At 33.2% G+C, this 18763-nt stretch overlaps 2 protein-coding genes and 1 pseudogene across 3 annotated transcripts; 1 reads left to right on the top strand and 2 right to left on the bottom strand.

Moving 5' to 3' along the window:
- Positions 1-2: 2 nt before the first annotated feature.
- On the bottom strand, positions 3-1853 carry BDCG_04691 (FYVE domain-containing protein). The gene is made up of 2 exons (XM_045420335.1): positions 921-1853; positions 3-788 (listed from the first exon to the last, which is right to left on the bottom strand). The coding sequence occupies exons 1-2, from the start codon at positions 1350-1352 to the stop codon at positions 360-362; spliced, it is 861 nt and encodes a 286-aa protein (XP_045276462.1). The 5' UTR covers positions 1353-1853; the 3' UTR covers positions 3-359.
- Positions 1854-1864: 11 nt separating this feature from the next.
- BDCG_04690 (uncharacterized protein) lies at positions 1865-5284 on the bottom strand. The gene is made up of 4 exons (XM_045420334.1): positions 3853-5284; positions 3654-3779; positions 3478-3546; positions 1865-3413 (listed from the first exon to the last, which is right to left on the bottom strand). Exons 1-4 carry the CDS (start codon positions 4856-4858, stop codon positions 2098-2100), a joined length of 2517 nt encoding a protein of 838 aa, XP_045276461.1. The 5' UTR covers positions 4859-5284; the 3' UTR covers positions 1865-2097.
- A 1183-nt stretch (positions 5285-6467) lies between these two features.
- On the top strand, positions 6468-6556 carry BDCG_17005 (annotated as a pseudogene). The gene has a single exon. The product of its transcript is annotated as a tRNA-OTHER (tRNA).
- Positions 6557-18763: the final 12207 nt, after the last annotated feature.

Here is an 18763-nt window from a genome sequence, read left to right as displayed (position 1 = left end):
GAAAGAGAGAGAGAAAGAAAGACAGAAAGAGTGAAAACAAGGGAAGATAAACGAAATATATCCATAACAATCTGCGCCGCAACCATCTATTAGAGTGAACACCAGTATAGTAACAGCAGAAATCTAAAAGAAAATAAAAAAAGAATTATAGGGGTTGACGAAAACAGGGAGAGACAAGCGGTAAATCGGCGTAAAGGATTTGCTAGGCGAAGGTAGGAGGATGTGTGATGAAACTTGGAAATAGGGACGCCAACATTCATGGGAAATATATCCGTACGAAGTGAAATGTTAAAAAAAAGCAAGATATAAAATGAAAAAACGCAAGGAAGGTGTGTAATGGGATATACATATGTAGCCTGTCAGAATGTGCTCCAGCTCCAGTCTCTCGGGACGCTACTTGCAGCAAGGCCTTCTTGAGCGATTGATGGTGCCATGCCACCCGGACGAGTAGCTGCTGCGTTACCGGAGCCATTGGTTCTCATTGCCCTAGCGGACGAGGGGTTTCTATCTTGGACATCTTCTGCATTAGAGACAAGATCCTGTTGTATTTCGTTGAGTCGCGTGGTGCGAGCCTTGTCCCAGCGGCGGTAGGCGCTCCAGCAGAGATCGCAGGCACGTGAGGGGATTCCATCGGGATGGAAGCGGGCATTTTGGTCGAGGGGCACCATGTGGAGAGTATGTGAATAGCAAAAGACATGGCCACAGTGCCGGCAGTGATGTCGGCGAAGGAAGAGGCCAAAGAAAGAACGGCAAGTGGGTGAGTCGCAAGTAGGGGATGCGGAATCAGCCTGGAAGTCCGGGGGGAGGGGAGGACATTTGTCAGCTCGGTTGAATCGCTAACGAAAGAAAATAAAATAACAATATCACATAAACGAGATTGATTTTGTATGCATGGAACACGCAACAAAAAGTTGGATTACCTTCCAATGCTCCCGCGTGGGTGAACCTGTCACTTCTCCCAAATTCTCATCCTTCAGCCACTCATCCTCAGCACGTTTACTCACAGCGCTTTTGACGCTCTCAAAGGTCGAACTCCGGGTAATGGGGCCAGCATTCTCCGGTTGGTCATCCAGGCTATCTAAGGAGCCATGTATGCTGCGTGGAGGGGTGAGAGGAGAAGGTTTTGTTGCGCGCTCAGTAGGCCGGAGGACAGCGGGAACGTACAACGGAGTCTTTGGGGGGCGGAGCTGGCGCGATTGCAGGTGTAATTGATGGAGCTGAGCGTTCTGTAGGCGGGGGGAGGTGGGAGAATTGTTCGCCGGTGTGACGGTAGTAGAGTTCACGGGCGAAGGAACCTGAGCTGAAGGGGTGGGATTGTTCGTTTGAGATTGAGAAGAGAATGTAGTTGACATATCTAAGATGGCTCTAGATGGAGAAAGAGATAGGAGCAGGAGGATAAATTGGGAGAGTAAGTAACTACAGATCAAGGAGGATGAGATGAGATGATGAAAATGGGTTTATACGGGGCGGAAATAAATCAAGGCCCGATGAGAGAGGGCAAAAGAGCGAAGAGATAGACGTCGTTTTCCTCTATTATTGGCGTTCAGCTACGCTGTACGCAGTAGTTAGTTCTTACCACCTAGGCTATATGGGTTGGGGTTGGGCGAAAGATGAAAGATAGCGTATGGTAATCCGGAACTTAGCGGTAATTTTGGCTATCTACGGCGGCTGGCGGCGAACCGTAAACTCAATGCTGTTACGTTACAGTTCAAACCTATTATTACGACGAGCCAAGGTTACCGTAGGAACAAGGCTAGGGGATAGGGAGGGAATAATACGCAGCGTACAAGTGGGTGGAATACAAAGAAGAAGAGACAAGGAGAGGCAACAAAGAAGAACAAAGAAGATCGCGCGCTCTATGAAATTTAAATGAAAGAAAAATATAAAAGGGTAATCACTTTTATAATATATGTCCAAAAACCCCCGGCCCGGTATTGTTGTTGCATCATCGCTGCCTCATATCTCATATCCATATATTTACACATATGTAGCCAAGAAGACCGAGTATTTATAGTTAGCCTATCCATGAAAGTCAAACAAAACATACGCAGTGTAAAGCAATCATGACATCTTCACACCGCTCGCACGCCCACATTATTAGTTTAGAAATCCCCGGCTTGCATTGCGCGCCCGCTGTCCACTGAACGCATAGAGCTTGACAGCAACAAACATGATCTCCATTCTTCCACTCGCACTCTCCTGTGCATTAGCCTGCACGCGGATTCTCCAGTGCCCCTTCTCCACTACCCATTCTCCATTATCATATATGCTATCCAGTCTCTTGCGTTTGGTCGTCCCTTGGCTATTTTGCGCTCGTGGTGCCTCCGGCTTGCTAAACGGCATGGCGGACGGGGAGTTGCAAGAGGAGAGTGACCCTGTAACAGACAGTGACTGTGATGAATTTTCGCTTGCTGCTGCTGCTGGTGGTGGTGGTGGTTGGTTCGACATGTCAACAGAATTTGAGTCCGATGATAGTTGATTCTTTTCTGTAACATTGACCGGATTGAGGCTTTGGTTCCTCCCGCAGGTGTTGGAACCAGGGGTTCTGGGAAGGAAACCCGTGTCGCCTGGCGTAGGACACAGAGTACTTCTGATTCTACTCCAATCAGCAACATATAGTTCTCCATCGAGGACGATGTCCGCATCCGAGTCTATTCGGATTTTGACTTGGTCCTCACTCAAGGGTGTATGGCCTGGGCTAGGTGGCTGTTTGCTGAATCCGCCAGACTTCATCAATAATCCTAGAGGGGCAATCGTAGGGAGATTCATTTTATTGGCTATGACCTGGAAGAGACTCGATACCCTCGCTTTTGCTAACCCGACAAAATCTGCCCGCATTGAATTCAGATCAATAAACGTGTTTTCGTCCCCAATCTCCACTATTAGTTCGTGAGACGCGTCGTCGACGAAAGGGCGCGAGTAATGGACCCATCCTCCAGAAGCAGCCCTGTCTGCCGGTGAGACGTCGCTTACAAACTGAACCCCCGACTGCCGGATATCTTCCAATCGAATCACGATCTCTGACTTCTGCCGCAACAAGTTGTAGCTGATTGCGTGGGGAATGAGCTTTTGCTCAAGCCCCCGAAGATGGAAATAACGACAGTCTCGCAATAGTTCTGCTCTGTGTTCTTCGTTTCGTATGTGGATCGGATATCCTTTAAGCATATGGAGGAGCTCAGAGAACACATCAGCAGATCGGTTAATAACCACGGGTGGAGTGACGGCTGGTGGACGTAGGAGGTTTGGGCGCCCGATCGAATCGCTGGGAGTGGTGAAAAATATAGCAAATGCGACTGAGAAGAAGTTCGGAGAATCCCCAGGACTAGAAAATATATCGCGCGGAATTTGGAAATGTCGGTCGCCGATTTGTATGAATATCTCAGACTCGACTAGCTGAGAGATCAAGCGCGGCACTAAATGACGCAAATTAGGGGAATAATTCTTCGACAAAATATTGATGCAGGTACCGCAACTTACGGCTGTAAAATTGGGCATCCGCAAATAACTTAACAAGATGGGATCCATCTCGCGGTCGCACATAGTAACCTTGCGTGTGAAAGGGCCATTGTCAGTCAGGTCAGGTGGGATACACGCGATTTAAGGCTTAATTACAATGTATACGATATGCTCTGGGGCTATGGGACTCAAGATACCTTGAAGATGTCTTAATATATCTCGAAAGTTGGCGGGGTCGCGATCTATGTATAGAGTTCGCACTGCTGCCCCATCTTCATTGTGGCGTAACTGTTCATCGAAAAAATGTGAAAAGTATGAGGGTGCTCTAAGATTTTTAGTCCATATGGTCTAATTCTGGGTATAGAGAGATGGGGGTTGGGGGTTTGCTGGACTAACCATCAGAGGAAATCGATGAGCCAGACAATCTAAACAACTCCGAGCCGATCTGAATGGGAAACACCTTTTCAGGAGGAAGGTTGCAGGTTTTGGCCCTTTCGGAAGAATCTGGCCGCTTTGAAACTCCAGGAGCGGACGTGGAGGGTTCTGCTGCCGCATTCGGAGAATTCGCTCTACTACTTTGTCTGCTCCTGTTTTGATCCATTCTGCTCCCAATCCTACTTCCTGGATGCGGCTGTGAGCCAGAGGGTGCGCGCATCCGATTAATAATGGGACTCTGTTCGCTGTTCGATGCAAAAGAATGAGCGGACTCGTGCACGGTTTGTTCCAAATTATCAGCTACAAGCCTGGGCCGGACTGTTCTCCCATTTGAAGACGCGTGCTGTGAGTCTGCTTTGCGCTTGGGTGCACGAGATGGAGATGGACTAGCTGCTGGTGCCGGGCCTGGGATAGAAGGGCGATGGGGTGTGGAGAGTTGCTTCTGGAAGGGAAATGTAGTAGGTCCCACCGCTGCTGGATGCGGAGGAGTAGACGAGGTGGCCTCCAGAGCTCGAGTGGCTTGTGACGGTCCCTCCAAGCTGCGCACTAGTTCCCTTTGCTCATTGACAAGCTCCTCCTGGTTTGCGTAAATGTGGTCTAGGTTCAGATACGAAGCGTAAGATGCATTCCAGTCTGGGATGCCTTCACCGACACCAACAAAGGAAACATCTAAGAAAGTTGAAGGGGAGTTCGAACCCAAGCCACGTGGCTCGTTGCTCCCATTCGATGCCAGTCCTTGCTCAACACTGGATTCGTTTGGACGGTCTTCGGAATGCCTGGCTGGAGAGTTGCCAGTGCTGGCTTTAAGAACGGAGTCGCACGATTCGACGAGCAAATGTGTAACACCTTCAGTTTCCAATTGATACGTGGTAGAAGCATGCGATGAGTTCAACGGTTGGGAGTCTTCATCTAGCTCTCTAGGTTGGGAATGATGGTAAGCGGCCTTGAGGGGGGGGGGTGCAGACATCCAGACATCAATAATAATGATGCACCCACCCGCTTGGCTTTGCCTTTTTAGCTCCCGAAGCTCACCGGCCGGTTAAGGGTTTTTAAGGGATTGGTAATTTTATCAGATCCACAGGTAACTAGTATAAAGATTGAATGTAAAGGAAAAAAAAAAAAAAAAAGTCGCTGAAGCGGAGGGAAGAAGATACGAAGTGAAACCTGCTTCAAATATTCCCTCGAGAGCTCAGCATCCAGTGGCAGAAACAAACAGAATATGTGATAATGTTCAGTGAAGGCAAAAGGACAATCATCAAGTTGAGTTGGGTTGTTTGTACGGGAGTAGTGGGTTGTGTTGTGTTGCAAGCCCAAGAGCTATATCAGCCTTATATCAGCACCAACGATGCCGTTTACAGTTAGTGTAGGATAGTTTAAGGTTGTATTGATAGATCTATCTACAAAGAGGATAATATGTTGAGGGTCCCGGAGGTTGATCAGCGTGTATACAGAAAACTTGACCTCGCTAAGTGCGCCACTTGACCTCATTACATAATCATGACCCTGACCTCGCACAATACAGTAATAATCAGTTGATAATTGACTTTCAACCTTTCAATTCACTCAATCTTTCAATTCACTCAATCAATCAAAGCATTAGCTGATTCATAATCAATTAAATGAACAGACAAATTCATATAGAATATAAAGAGATATTTTACAGAATTTTAAAATATATTAAGATAAAAATATTTAACAATTAATTTTAAATTAATTTTAAATTGATTTTAAATTGATTCTGAATTGATTGTTAATTGATTATAATAATAAAAATAAATTCAATCTATATATTTAAGTAATTAACAATTGATTGAAAATCAATTGATAATCAATTCAGTGTAAATTATATAAATACTTACTTTATTATTAAATTCAAGAATAATTTCAGTATTAAATTGATTTTAAATTGATTTTAAATTGATTTTAAATTGATTGTTAATTAATTATAATAATAAAAATAAATTCAATCTATATATTTAAGTAATTAACAATTGATTGAAAATCAATTGATAATCAATTCAGTGTAAATTATATAAATACTTACTTTATTATTAAATTCAAGAATAATTTCAGTATTAAATTGATTTTAAATTGATTTTGAATTGATTGTAGAATTGATGATAAATAATTAAGTGGTTTCAAATTACAAGAAAAGATGTATTGAGCGAGGTCAGGTAGTGGCACGGGCCACATTTGCGAGGTCAGCTTACATAACGAGGTCAAGTGGCGCACTTAGTGAGGTCAAGTTTTCTGCTTCCTGTTGATCAGCCCTTCTACCAGCAGCGCTGGTGATGACTGAGCTCTTTTGCCCCAGTAGCCTACATAACCTTACCGGAAGAACGTAGGGTTAATTTACAGTGATTACACCGTGGATCCACCATTCCACCCATGTCACGTGTCGCCGATTGTAACACATGTTCCATCATTATATTCAGTGACATATCACTGAATATTAAACATCAAGATGATGTTAAGACAGTGCAGAACTTCCTAATATTATCATGACACTACTCAGTAACTGTGTAATTGACAGATATTATTATCAGAATACTACTAAGATACTATAAGACACTGTAGCCCCGGTGGCCGAATGGTTAATGCGGCCACCCGGTAGCGCCTTGGCGTGGGAAACCAGGGCGTGTGGGTTCGAAACCCGCAGGGGATACATTAAATCCGGAACCCAAGCACCTCAGGTTTCTAATAAATACAGAGGTGTACAAATCGCTTCAATAAAATTGCTCTATGTTCCTGGGCTGGGAAGTTATTATTGTATGTATTTAATTGTCACTTCTTTGTATTTTCTATGTTCTTGTTATCTTGATGTGGTCTCAACACCTGTATTTCCTCCTATATAACCAACACTTGGCCTGTATTTAACATCACGCAAGGACTCATCATAAGCTCCGCTTGCATATGAGTATAATGAAAGAATAATAATAATAATAATAATATAAGACACTGTATACTGTTCTATCAGTGAAATCAATACTATTAAGCTAGTTAGTTATCTATTACTCAGTATAATAACTGCTATTTATTAACTATCTATTCTATCTAAAGAAATAAGATATCTTAATTATAATATAAATATCTTATTATCTGAGACTTATATATTAAATAATTATCATTTTTATTACTATTCTATATTAGAATGTTATATAATACTATTTTTTAAAATACTGACAGTCTGATAATAGTGTAATTATCAGAATTTTCTTGTAAAATCAGCAGATTCAGTAGATAATTATATATAATATAATATAGAGAAATAAGTGTAAAGAAAATTCACTTAACTTCTCTTACTTTATAAATAAATATAATTATAATCTAATTAAGCTCTATTTTTTAATATTGAATAATATTTTCTTTTATAAGAGAGATTCAGTGAATATAATCTCTGATTTATAAGTTAGTAATAAGTTAATAACTAATTAATTAATAGATATACTGAACTGAAAATATTAACTTATTATAGAAAAGAATCAGATAATAATCTAGTTTTAAAATTAAGAACTTATTTTAATCAGTATTATAGAATTCTTATAGCTTATTAAAAAAGAAATAAAGAAGTTCAAACTTTAAGAGATTTATAAATTATATATTAACTTTCTCTGATATCTTGTTTAATAATAAATGACTAAAAATCTTTAAAATAATATAATCTTTTATTAGCTTTAACTTGATAGAGTAGTTTAATAAATTATTATTATTATTTAATCCTTTATTCATTCTTAGCAGATTATTAAACAGTGCTGAATAAACTGTATATAACTGTTAAATCTTCTATATCAGATATAAGTTAAATCTGTTAAAAGAATTTCTTAATACTAGTTATAAAATACAGTAAAAGCTCTTTTATAAGAGTAGTTAGACTAGTCACTGAGATCATAAATTTCACATTTGATTTCATTTAATCTAGTCTCATATATTTCTTAGCATGAGTCTCATCAGAATCAAGTCTTAAAAAAATCTGAAAATAAATCATTTCTGAGAGAAATGATATGAAAAATAATCAGATTTAATTCAAGAACAGTGAAATAAGAGTAATTTCTCAGAATATACTGTGAAAGATAATTATTCTTTTAAAATCAGAATGAGACTAAGACTGAAGATTAAAATCAGAATAATTCAGTTCATTCAGTAATTACTTATATAATCAGAATTTGATAATAATTATTAATAACACTTATGAAATAACTAAATACATTCTTGTATAAGTTTATTCTTCACTTTCTTATAAAAACTACACTTCTCTGATATACTATGATTAAAGGTATTAAACTATCTGATAATTCTATGTTTTATAATTATGAGTTTCTTAATTATTTCTTCTTATAATTATTTCTGATAATAGTAATAAATATCTTGACTTAAGTTGAACTTTCACTTCATTCTCATCTCTGTCAATGAAATTATCAGAATATTATATATTATCAGTATAATAGTTAAATATATACTCTCAATAATTTTTCATAACTCTAAAATTGATTTAATGTGTAAATTCATCAGATTATCTTAAAGATAGCAGTCAAATTCAGTTTTATAAGTATATAGTTTTGCCTGATTTTCAGTTATAATCAATGTATACAAGTTCTATTTCAAAGTTAGTATTATAGTTCTATGTAATATGAAGTGTTATCAAAGATTGTTACTTACTAGAGAATTATATTTCACTATCTTTACATCTTAAGCATCTGCTTATTCAAATCTCTGATAGTTGATATTGTAATAGTCTCAGACTAATTTAATATATGAGTCTTATTTCTTCTCTATTCAATCTTGAGAAGTGTAGATATTAACTTAATAAAAGAGATCTAGTAGAGCTACTACAGTATAGTACTCTATAAAAGATTATTCAGTTTTACTGTAGTAATATATCAGTTTATCTCTAACAGTAATAATAGTCTATACTATAGTATTATTTCAGACTGAATTTCTTTTTAAGTGATTCAACTACTTCTTAAGATAAGTAAATAAACTATTATATACTCATCAGACTGACTGCAGTATTGATGTATAAGTGATTGAGACTGTCTTTATTATCTTATAAAACTGAAACAGTAAATTAATCACATATTTCAACTGAGTTCACTTCATATTAGAAAGTTTCAATATCTGAATCTTTTCTCAATCAGAGTGTTGTACTCAATAATCAATTATCTGATATAATCAAAGAGTCTGAATAGTTATTTTATATATTGAACTTTACTGTGTTCTAACATTCTATATCATATTCAGTGATGTGATTGATTTGTTTATTTATTGAATATCATAGAATTATTATTATTATTTAGAGAAGATATAAATTACATTAATAATGTTTTAAATCTATAATATTTAAATTATTAGCTAATCTATTCAAAATTAACAGTAGTATTATTAAAAAGTATGACTAAAAAGTAATATTAAAAAGTATTATTAAAAAACATTATCTTTTATAAAATAAATGTAAAAGTTACTTAAGTAATCACTTTTATCTCATTCTTATTTCAAGAATCAGTTATCTCATTATTCTTTATCTCAATATTAAGATTCTTTATCAGTGTTTATATCATAAGTTGAATTACGTTAGTAATACAGAGAATATGATCTTTTTTATTATTTTAGAAATGCAAAGTCAATTTTTGCTCTAAGCTCTTCATTATAGTGTAGTTATTCACAGCATTATCAGTTATAATTATAAGAAGACTGAAACTAATATCTTAATAGTTATTTTTAATCATAGTTATTAATATCTCTGTTATATAATTCTCAGTATAACTACTGATCAATGATTTAAATTCAATTAATATCTCTTAATAAGTTCAGTTCTCATCAATATAATAATATATAACTCTTATAAATGCAAGATTATTTGTACTAGTTTATACATTCACTGTGAGAGACACTCTTCAATGATTCTTCAACTCTGATTCTAGATATTGTATATTAACTTTATAGTGTATCTCAAGATTAAACTGAAGACAGAATTGATATGAAATATAAAGATTTGAATTAGATATTTAAAGAAGTGTTCAGAATTCAGAGTTTTCAATTAATTAAAGAGAAAGATTCAGAGATATATATATATAAAGTAATTATTCACAGAAGTTATCAAATGAGAGTTATGAAATCAGAGTACTGATATATAATCATTTTCACATGATTTTCTTCAAATTAGAGAGTTAGTATTATTAAAAATTATTATCTGATAGAGTAACTTATCAGCTTAGTAGTAATTTTCTGATTATTTTTCTTTTATTATCTGCATTCTAATGACTTCAGATGTTGAAAAATTTCTTCAGAGCTATGATTAGTTTATAATAAATGTTTCTGAATAAAGTTACAGTGATTATAGCAGAGTGATAACTCTTCAGTAATCTCTAATATAATCTGTTGATAATTATTTCATAGTTTATCTCAGTATTTATATTGAGTTTTTCATAAATTTTATAATCTGAAATCAGATATGAAGAATGAAGTGATTATTTATTATAATTAAAAGAGAGCATTCTGTATTAAATTGTAAATAATATAGACTTTATAATTTACAGTGATTTCTTAAAGAGTTTATGAATCTTCAATAGAAGTAAAAGAAGTGAAAGAAGTGAATTCAGAAGATATAATAATAATTTAAGAAAGATAATAATTTATTTTTAATAACTGATCACTGATGTGTGTAAGAAGAATTAATATAAAAGAAAATAATCTTGTTTCTTAGCTTAATTATAATTTTAGTACTAACTCAGATTGAATATTATCAATGTATAAAAGTAAATAAATAATCTTGATTAATCTCTGTCATATTTCTTGAAATATATTAATATTATGAAAGAGAGTGTTATTAAATTACATTATCAGATAATATTATTAAAAATATATTAATATTATGAATATTAATGTTGAAAAAATGTTAATACTTATACATTATAGTGATTTGTGAATCATGATAGTTAAATATATATATATATATATATTATTTCTGACTTGATTACAACTTGTACAATAATTTTTAAAAACTCAAAATTAATTTCAATTATTAATAATTATGAACTTATAACTAACTAATATAAAAAGAAAAAAACTATTTCTACTTATTATCTTTCTACTCTTTCTCATTCTTCTTATTATTCTTTATAATTCACTTCTTATTCTTCTTCTTCTTCTTCTTCTTCTCATCTGAGATAATAATTATCTTAAAATCTCTCTTTACTGCCTTCTCAGAGAAGAGTTCTCACTGCTCTCTCTCAGTCAGATTAATCTGCATCTTAAAATCCTGCATTTTCTGATCTGCTGTCTCAGGTTTCATCTCAGTGATAAGTAGATTAATATACTCAGAGAGCAGAGCTATCTTCTTAATATTCTGAATTATAAAGTGTATTTGAGATCTGAATAAGATCTTAATTCTCTTCTTCTCTATCAGCTTCTGCTAATCAATTAGAGAACAGAAGTGTTATCAAAAATTATTATCTCTTAATAAATAAAAAACTTATCAGTTTTAACTTCTTTATCTTCTATTTTAACACTCTCTTAATCTTCTTCTATCACTGCTTATTTATAGTAACACTCTTTTTCTCTCTCTCTCTCTTTATCTTAGTCTTAAATCATTCTCAGAACATCTTCTGATCTTATTACTACTATATAAAACTCTTTACTATCTTCTTCTTCAATCTTTTATGAGTGACATTATCTGTATTATTTCTATACTTAGTTCAGTCTAAATCTATCAAGAGTGTTACTTAAAATTATTATTATTCTACTTTCTTACAGAGTCTCTTTAAGATATTATAATATATCTTATAATCTGTCTTCTCTTACTTAAACACCTTCTTCTTCTCTCTCTTCAATCTATAATAATACTCACGCGCCTTGATGATCTGCAGAATCACAGAATATTTGAAAAGAGATAATATAATTAATTTCAGTGAGTGTTAAAGAGAGATAAAGACAGAAGAGACAGTTAGAAATGATATAATAATAATGATAATAATAATAATAATGATAATAATAGTAATGATGATAGTAATAATGATGATGATAATGATAATGATGATAATGATGATGAAAGAGAAAGTGCATTGAAATATATTACTAACTTATCAAATATAAAGAGACTTAAAGAAAATATTAACAGCTTTCAGTGATGTATAGAAACAGCTACAGTGTTGTATAGTAATATTATCTTTATTTAATACATGCACTGTTGATATTCTTTGTATACAGTTATTATATAATCTGTATCAGAGATACATGCAGAAAACAGATCTTTATTACTAGAATAAATAGTTGCAGCAATTCTCTGTTTTTATATTATAAAGATAAGTTGTTCTCATTTCTTTCTTCTCTCATTTCTCTTCTTCAATCAATGACTAATTTCAAGCTGATATGAAAACTATTAAAACACTCTCAGAAACTGTCAAATTGAAGAGTATAGATTAATCAATTTTAAATACAGAAGAAATTAAATTATCTTCTACAGATTTAATTACTTATTTCTCTTTAAATAAAACAGTAGTCACATTCTCTTCTTCTCTCAATTAAATGAAACATGACCTGTGAAAAGTGAGTATCACACTAGATTATAATGATCAACACAGTCTTAGCACACAGAGCTGTATATATACAGTACATGCTGAACTGAGAGACTGTGTAAGTTGCAAACTGATAACAGCATTTCAGAGAGAGCTGTGCAGTGTGAAAAAGCTGTAATTCTCAGTTATATATGCAGAGAATGAATCACTGTAGTAAGTGTATGTGTATTGAAGTAACACTTTTTAATAATACTCAGTCTCTGATATGATGAAAATAGAGTCTCTTCATAAGATCTGTTTTTATCAGAAGTCAGAAAATGTTATATTTCTCAAGATCATCTTCATACATCTTATCTGTAAAATTGATGAAGAGAATCATTGATTTCAGCATTCTGTTCTTGATATCATTTAAGTGATAGCAGAGTTCACTCTGATCACACTTTTTAAGTATATATTTTCTAATTATTCACATTTATATAGATATATACTGATTATTTATTAGATAATGTTAAGATAATAACTTATCATGACTGTGTTACTCTCACTGTGAGAGATACACAGTTGATGATAAACATTGTAAAGACTCTGAGAAGTGAATATTTTAAGAGTCATTATTATTATTATTCTTCAATTATAGATGTATCATGTATGCAGTCAGAGACTATGACATCTACCTGAGAACTTTTAGTTCTCAGGGTTTTTCCTATATCTGTAAAGTAAACTATTATACATTCATCAATTTCAGATATGCAAAATCAGAAAATTTCAGCTTAGAATATAAAAACTGTTTACAAATTGCAGTGTTTCAACATCTTCTGATACTTTGAAATCATTTGACAATATCATAATAAAAGAAAAGAGAATACAGTCTTAAAGATAGACACATTAAAAGAAATAGAAAGGAATTAAAAGGAAAAGATAAAGTAAAGAGAGACTATAACAAAACAAATTATTAAAAGATAGTATATAGCTGTTTTAACAGACTATATCTGATTAATTTCCTCCTCTTCATATTCAGATATTTCTGAATTTAGTCATTTTCTTATAGCTGCTTGAGTTTCTGATAGAAAGTCTATTAAGTATTTAATTTCTATCTCAGTTAAGAATAAGAATCTTATATTTAATTAATTTAGATTATACTTCTCTTTCAATCTGACTCTGAGACTATTGTATAATACACAGTGCATTATAATATACTTAGAATTCTCATTTACATTGCAGAATAAGCATTCTATTGAATCAAATCTATCATCAAATCTTTGCATATAAGATTTGAAATAGTCATGTTCTAGTTTCAGCTGTATTATAGATAAGAATATTTTCTTTTTACACTTAATATAAGAAATCCCGCTCCTCGCGGATTCTTTGCCTCTATTTCTATCTCTTATGTAATCAATAGGGCTAGCGGCCCTTGGCTACACACAACTATATAGACTGGAGTTCGCGAATACTATTCATAACTCAGCTTGAATACTAATATACATTTAATCTCTACATTTTATCTTTCTACTGCAAACACTTCTAGTAGTTAACAGTATATATCACATCAAGCTGTAAACACTTAAATAATCATCTGTAAGCACTTATTCTTACATTTCAAGCTCAGTCAGTCAGCAACTGCCTGTTATAACTGAAAGAACTAGAAACTCACATACTTTAATCTCTGCAAATTCTACTGCAGACACTCAGAAGCAGTTATCTGAATCATGAATAACTTCTATAAAAGAAGTTTCAGAGAACTTATCAATCACTCACAGAACATCATTCTCTACATCTCAGACAGAGAAACTCTCTAAACTCATAAATAAATCAATCTCAGTGAAGAACATTCTTAAGCATCTCTTATAAAATCAAGCTATTTTTCTATAAGAAATGCTTACTATCTGTAAACACTCTCAAACCAAGTCTCTAGACATAATCTTCAGAGATATTTATGAATTAAAAAGAAACTTTCTTAAGCTGTAATCACTTAAAATCACTTATTAAATTATAATCTATAAAAGCTTTTGTGAGTTTGTATTTGAAATTGACTCACAAGTTCAGCTATGTGATATGAAAGATGAAGAAGCTATCATCTATACAATGATAGATCTCTATTATACTGAAGTCAAGAACTGACTGAATCATCTAGAGAATGATTATAAGAGATCTCAATGATCTGTTCTCAAGATCTATCTAAAGAATAAGTTAAGAGACTCTGTAAGCTGAACAGAGAACATCTGAGCTGTAATTATCAATATTAGAAAAAGAGATAAGAAATCTGATAAAGACTACTCACAGCACTTTATAGAATTATGATATGAATTAGAGTCTGTGAAAACAGAGCTCTGAAACAAGATCTGAATAATGATATTTATAAAGAGACTGAATAAAGATATGTAGAATAAGCTCATTGAGTAAGACTCTAAGCTCTTAACTCTGAAGAAACTGATGACTCTTATTCATCACTTACAGATTACTGTGAGAGTCACAGACTCACAGAGAGCAGATCACTGATCAGCTCTGTAAGAGTCAGAATAACAGAGAACAGATTTATCAGAAAAAGATAATAAAATACAGAGAGATTTGTATCTGACTGCTGAGTAGAGAGAGAGAGCTTTATAAGCTTCTATAAACAGAGTGTATAATAGAGAGATTAAGAAAAAGAGACTCTACTTTATCTATTCTAAATCAGAATATCTCTGTATAAACTATCTGAATAAATTAAAATAGAAATTTGAGAAGTCATAGACAGAGTCAGTAACAGTCTTCTTAAGAGTCTTGAAGCTGATATCTGAATCTGTTACTTCTCTGATGAAAATGCTTACTTATAGAGAGAGACTGCATCATGATACTGCTACTCTATAAGTATGAGAAGTATTAATAAACTCAGAATCTCAGGTCACTGTAATGTCTCTAAAGCTCATGAAGTGAATGAGTTGAAAGATGAAGACTGAGAATCTGCTCTTATAATAAGTAGAATATAAGAACTCAGATCTGAGAGCTGAGAGACTTATAAGAGCTATCTTTGAATTACAAGATCTCTCTGAAATCTGAAGAAGATTTACAGAAACTGTGATTATTACAGATATTACAGATAATATGTATTTAAGACTTGTATAACTTCAAAGACATAATTCACACATAGCTGTCTGTAAGTCAGATTTATACTTTCAATCAGTGTTGATAGACTCACTCACAGAGATAGAAACAGTTGATACTGTAGAGTTAATTAGAGAAGACAAGCTTATCTATATAATGACTTTACAAGTATCTGAGAATCTCATAATCATGAAAACTGAGCTTCAGATACTAGAGAAATACTGAGATCTTATAGAGATGTTCAGCTCAGCTAAGACAGCTGAGCTTTCTTCTCACTGTAAGAAGAATCTGATAATAGATTTGATAGAAGAACAGAAACTCTTCTGAGAATTAATCTATAAGCTCTCTCATTATAAGACAGAGGTCTTACAGACCTATATGAAGAAGAATCTGAAGAATGACTTTATTTAATCTTCACAGATCTCTGCAGAAGCCTCTGTAATATTTATAAAGAAGAAGAATGAAGATCTCAGATTATATATAAACTACTGTAATCTGAACTTCAAGATAATAAAGAGTCACTACTCTCTGTCTCTGATTGAGAATGTAATCAATTATCTCACAGAAGCTGTCATATTCACACAACTGAATATAATTAATGTATATACACAGCTGTGAATACAGTCTGAGAATGAATAAAAAACTGTCTTTAGAATCACACTGAGATTGTTTGAATATCTAGTGATGTCTTTTGATCTGACTAATACTTTCACAGTATTTCAGTCTTTTATCAATAAAACACTTCATGCATATCTGAATATCTTCATAATAATATATCTGAATGATGTAATGATGTACTCTGTGAAAAAGAAAGAACACACTGAGCATGTATAAAGTATGTTGAAGATCTTAGATGAGACAGAACTATATATTAAGCTCATAAAGTACAACTTCAGTGTCTGTCAGATTAATTTCCTAGAATATGTAATTATTACAGATGATATTCAGATAAAATCTTCACAGATTGAGACTATTCTATCCTGACTGAAGTCAACTAGTATTCATGAGATTCAGATCTTTCTAAGCTTTGTGAATTTCTATAGATAGTTTATCTTTGTATTCATGAGAATCTTCTTAACTCTTACAGATATACTGAAGAATGAAAATAAGAAGAAGTCATTCTATAAATAGAGAATGAAAAGATTATTAAGAAGAAAGAACTGTGAGAACTTTCTTATCTCAGAAGCTTGTGAGATCTTTACAAGATTAAAATAGATATTCACAGACACAGTGATACTATTTCACTTTGATTTCTTACTCTTAATCAGATTAAAGACAGATATCTTCTTCTTTACAATTTCAGAAATAGTCTTATAACTACAGTTAAATGAGAACTGAGTTTCAGTGATCTTTTTCTCACAGAAGATGCAATCTGCAGAGATTAACTATGACATTCATAATCAGAAGCTTCTTATAATAGTGAAATTCTTTCATTACTAGTATTACTACTTCAAGAATCTCATAATAGTGATTACTGTTAGAACTGATCATGACAGCTTATAACAGTTTACTTCAATCAAGAAACTCTCACAGCAGCAGATTTACTGAGCTTAGAGACTAAGTAAGTTCTGATTCAAGATAGAACATATCAAGAGAACTAAGAACTCAGCAGACAGACTCTCTCACAGATCAGACTATATTAAGAAGACTCAGATAACAGATATAGAGAGACTAGAGAAGATAGAAAAGCTTCACAGAATGCTCAGACTGAGTGTTATAAAGAGATTAACTGAAGAGTCTCTCAATTCTCTGTGAGAGAAGAAGAGAAAGAAAGAAAAGAAGTCTATGTAACTACTTTCTACAATACTGAGAGTCAACACTCTGAGAATCTCTGCAAGAATTCTTGAAGAGAGTATCTATAATCTGAAAAATTTGCAGATTTTGAGAAGCACTGTGAAAGACCTGATGTAAGAGAAAACAGAGTATAAGTCTTTATAAGATCTTCTATTCAGATTGTCTGAACTATAACTGAAGAATGAATATACTCAGTATATTCAGAAACTGCTCACAGCAGAAATCAACTCTGCAGAAATAAAGAATTAAAGAGACTTAAATAATCTCTTGCAAAGAGAGGGTCAGATTTATATACTCATGAATGAGTTTCTATGTATAGAACTCATTAAAAGGCATCATAACTCTTCTCTAGCAGATCATTTTACAGATACTAGAACTCATGAGTTACTTATAAGAAAATACTTCTGACTGAAGATACAAGAACTTGTAAAGAAGATAGTGAATTCTTATACTATTTATCAGAATTCATAAGTAATACAGTTCAGACTATATAAAGAACTTACTTCTCTACTTATTCTGCAGAAATCTTGAGAATAGCTAGAAATGAATACTCTTGTGAGTCTCTCTGAAAGCAAGAACATATATAATACCTGCTTTGACAGTGTGCTAATGATAGTGAATCACTTTATCAAGATAATATACTTTATACTCATCTATAAGAACTTGAAGTCAAAGAATTTAACTTACATCTTCATTCATAATGTAATTCAGTTGCATGAATTATCTGTAAATATTATCTCAGACAGAGAATCAATCTTCACAGAAGAGTTCTGATCTGATCTGATAACTATACTGAAGATTTCATAAGATCTAAGCATAGCTTTTCATCAACAGACAGATGATCAGACAGAACATCTGATAAGTATATTGAAACAGTATCTGTAGTACTTTGTCAATTATAATCAGAATAACTGAGTGTATTGATTACTACTTACAGAGTTCATATATAATAACTTAAAGTATATCAGCACAGATAAAACTCTCTTTGAGATACTCACTGAGACTTATTCATGAATGATCTTGATGAACTCATGAGAGTACACTATAGAGTGTGATGATGTCTGTGAACAGACTGAGAGAATTCAAGAGATTCAGAAGAAAGTCTGTGAATTCTTGAGAAAGACTCAAGAGTATCAGAAGAGATACTATGACTTTAAGCATATTATAAAGAGTTTCAAGAAAGATAATAGAGTCTGACTGAGTCTAGAAAACATCATTATATAAAGATCTAGTAAGAAGCTGAATCTCTTACAGACAGAGTCTTGTAAGATTATGAAGAAAGTTAGCTTACAGTTTTATAGATTGAAACTGTCATCTAAGTTACAGATATATAATATTTTTTATATCTCTTTACTCTGTGAATATAAGAAATTCTTAGAAGAGAACTCTGTGACTCATCACTCTGTTTATGAAACATTAGAGAGTGAAAGAGAATATCAGATTAAAGAGATTATTAACTTAGAGAAGTAAGATTATAAGCTCTAGTT

This window comes from Blastomyces dermatitidis (assembly GCF_000003525.1).
Source record: "Blastomyces dermatitidis ER-3 genomic scaffold supercont1.5, whole genome shotgun sequence".
In the NCBI taxonomy this organism is placed as follows: Eukaryota; Fungi; Ascomycota; class Eurotiomycetes; order Onygenales; family Ajellomycetaceae; genus Blastomyces; species Blastomyces dermatitidis.
The sequence above is the reverse complement of the archived record's forward strand: the minus strand, read 5'-3'. Positions and strand labels throughout refer to the sequence as shown.

Bases quoted from the DNA above. Each gene is read 5' to 3' on its own strand.
- BDCG_04691 (XM_045420335.1), bottom strand. From the start codon at position 1,352: ATGTCAACTACATTCTCTTCTCAATCTCAAACGAACAATCCCACCCCT. The intron at 789-920 runs GTAATCCAACTT...CCGGACTTCCAG, and splicing joins CCACGCGGGAGCATTGGAAG to GCTGATTCCGCATCCCCTAC.
- BDCG_04690 (XM_045420334.1), bottom strand. From the start codon at position 4,858: ATGTCTGCACCCCCCCCCCTCAAGGCCGCTTACCATCATTCCCAACCT. The intron at 3,780-3,852 runs GTTAGTCCAGCA...AAAATCTTAGAG, and splicing joins CTCATCGATTTCCTCTGATG to CACCCTCATACTTTTCACAT. The intron at 3,414-3,477 runs GTAAGTTGCGGT...TGCGTCATTTAG, and splicing joins GGATGCCCAATTTTACAGCC to TGCCGCGCTTGATCTCTCAG.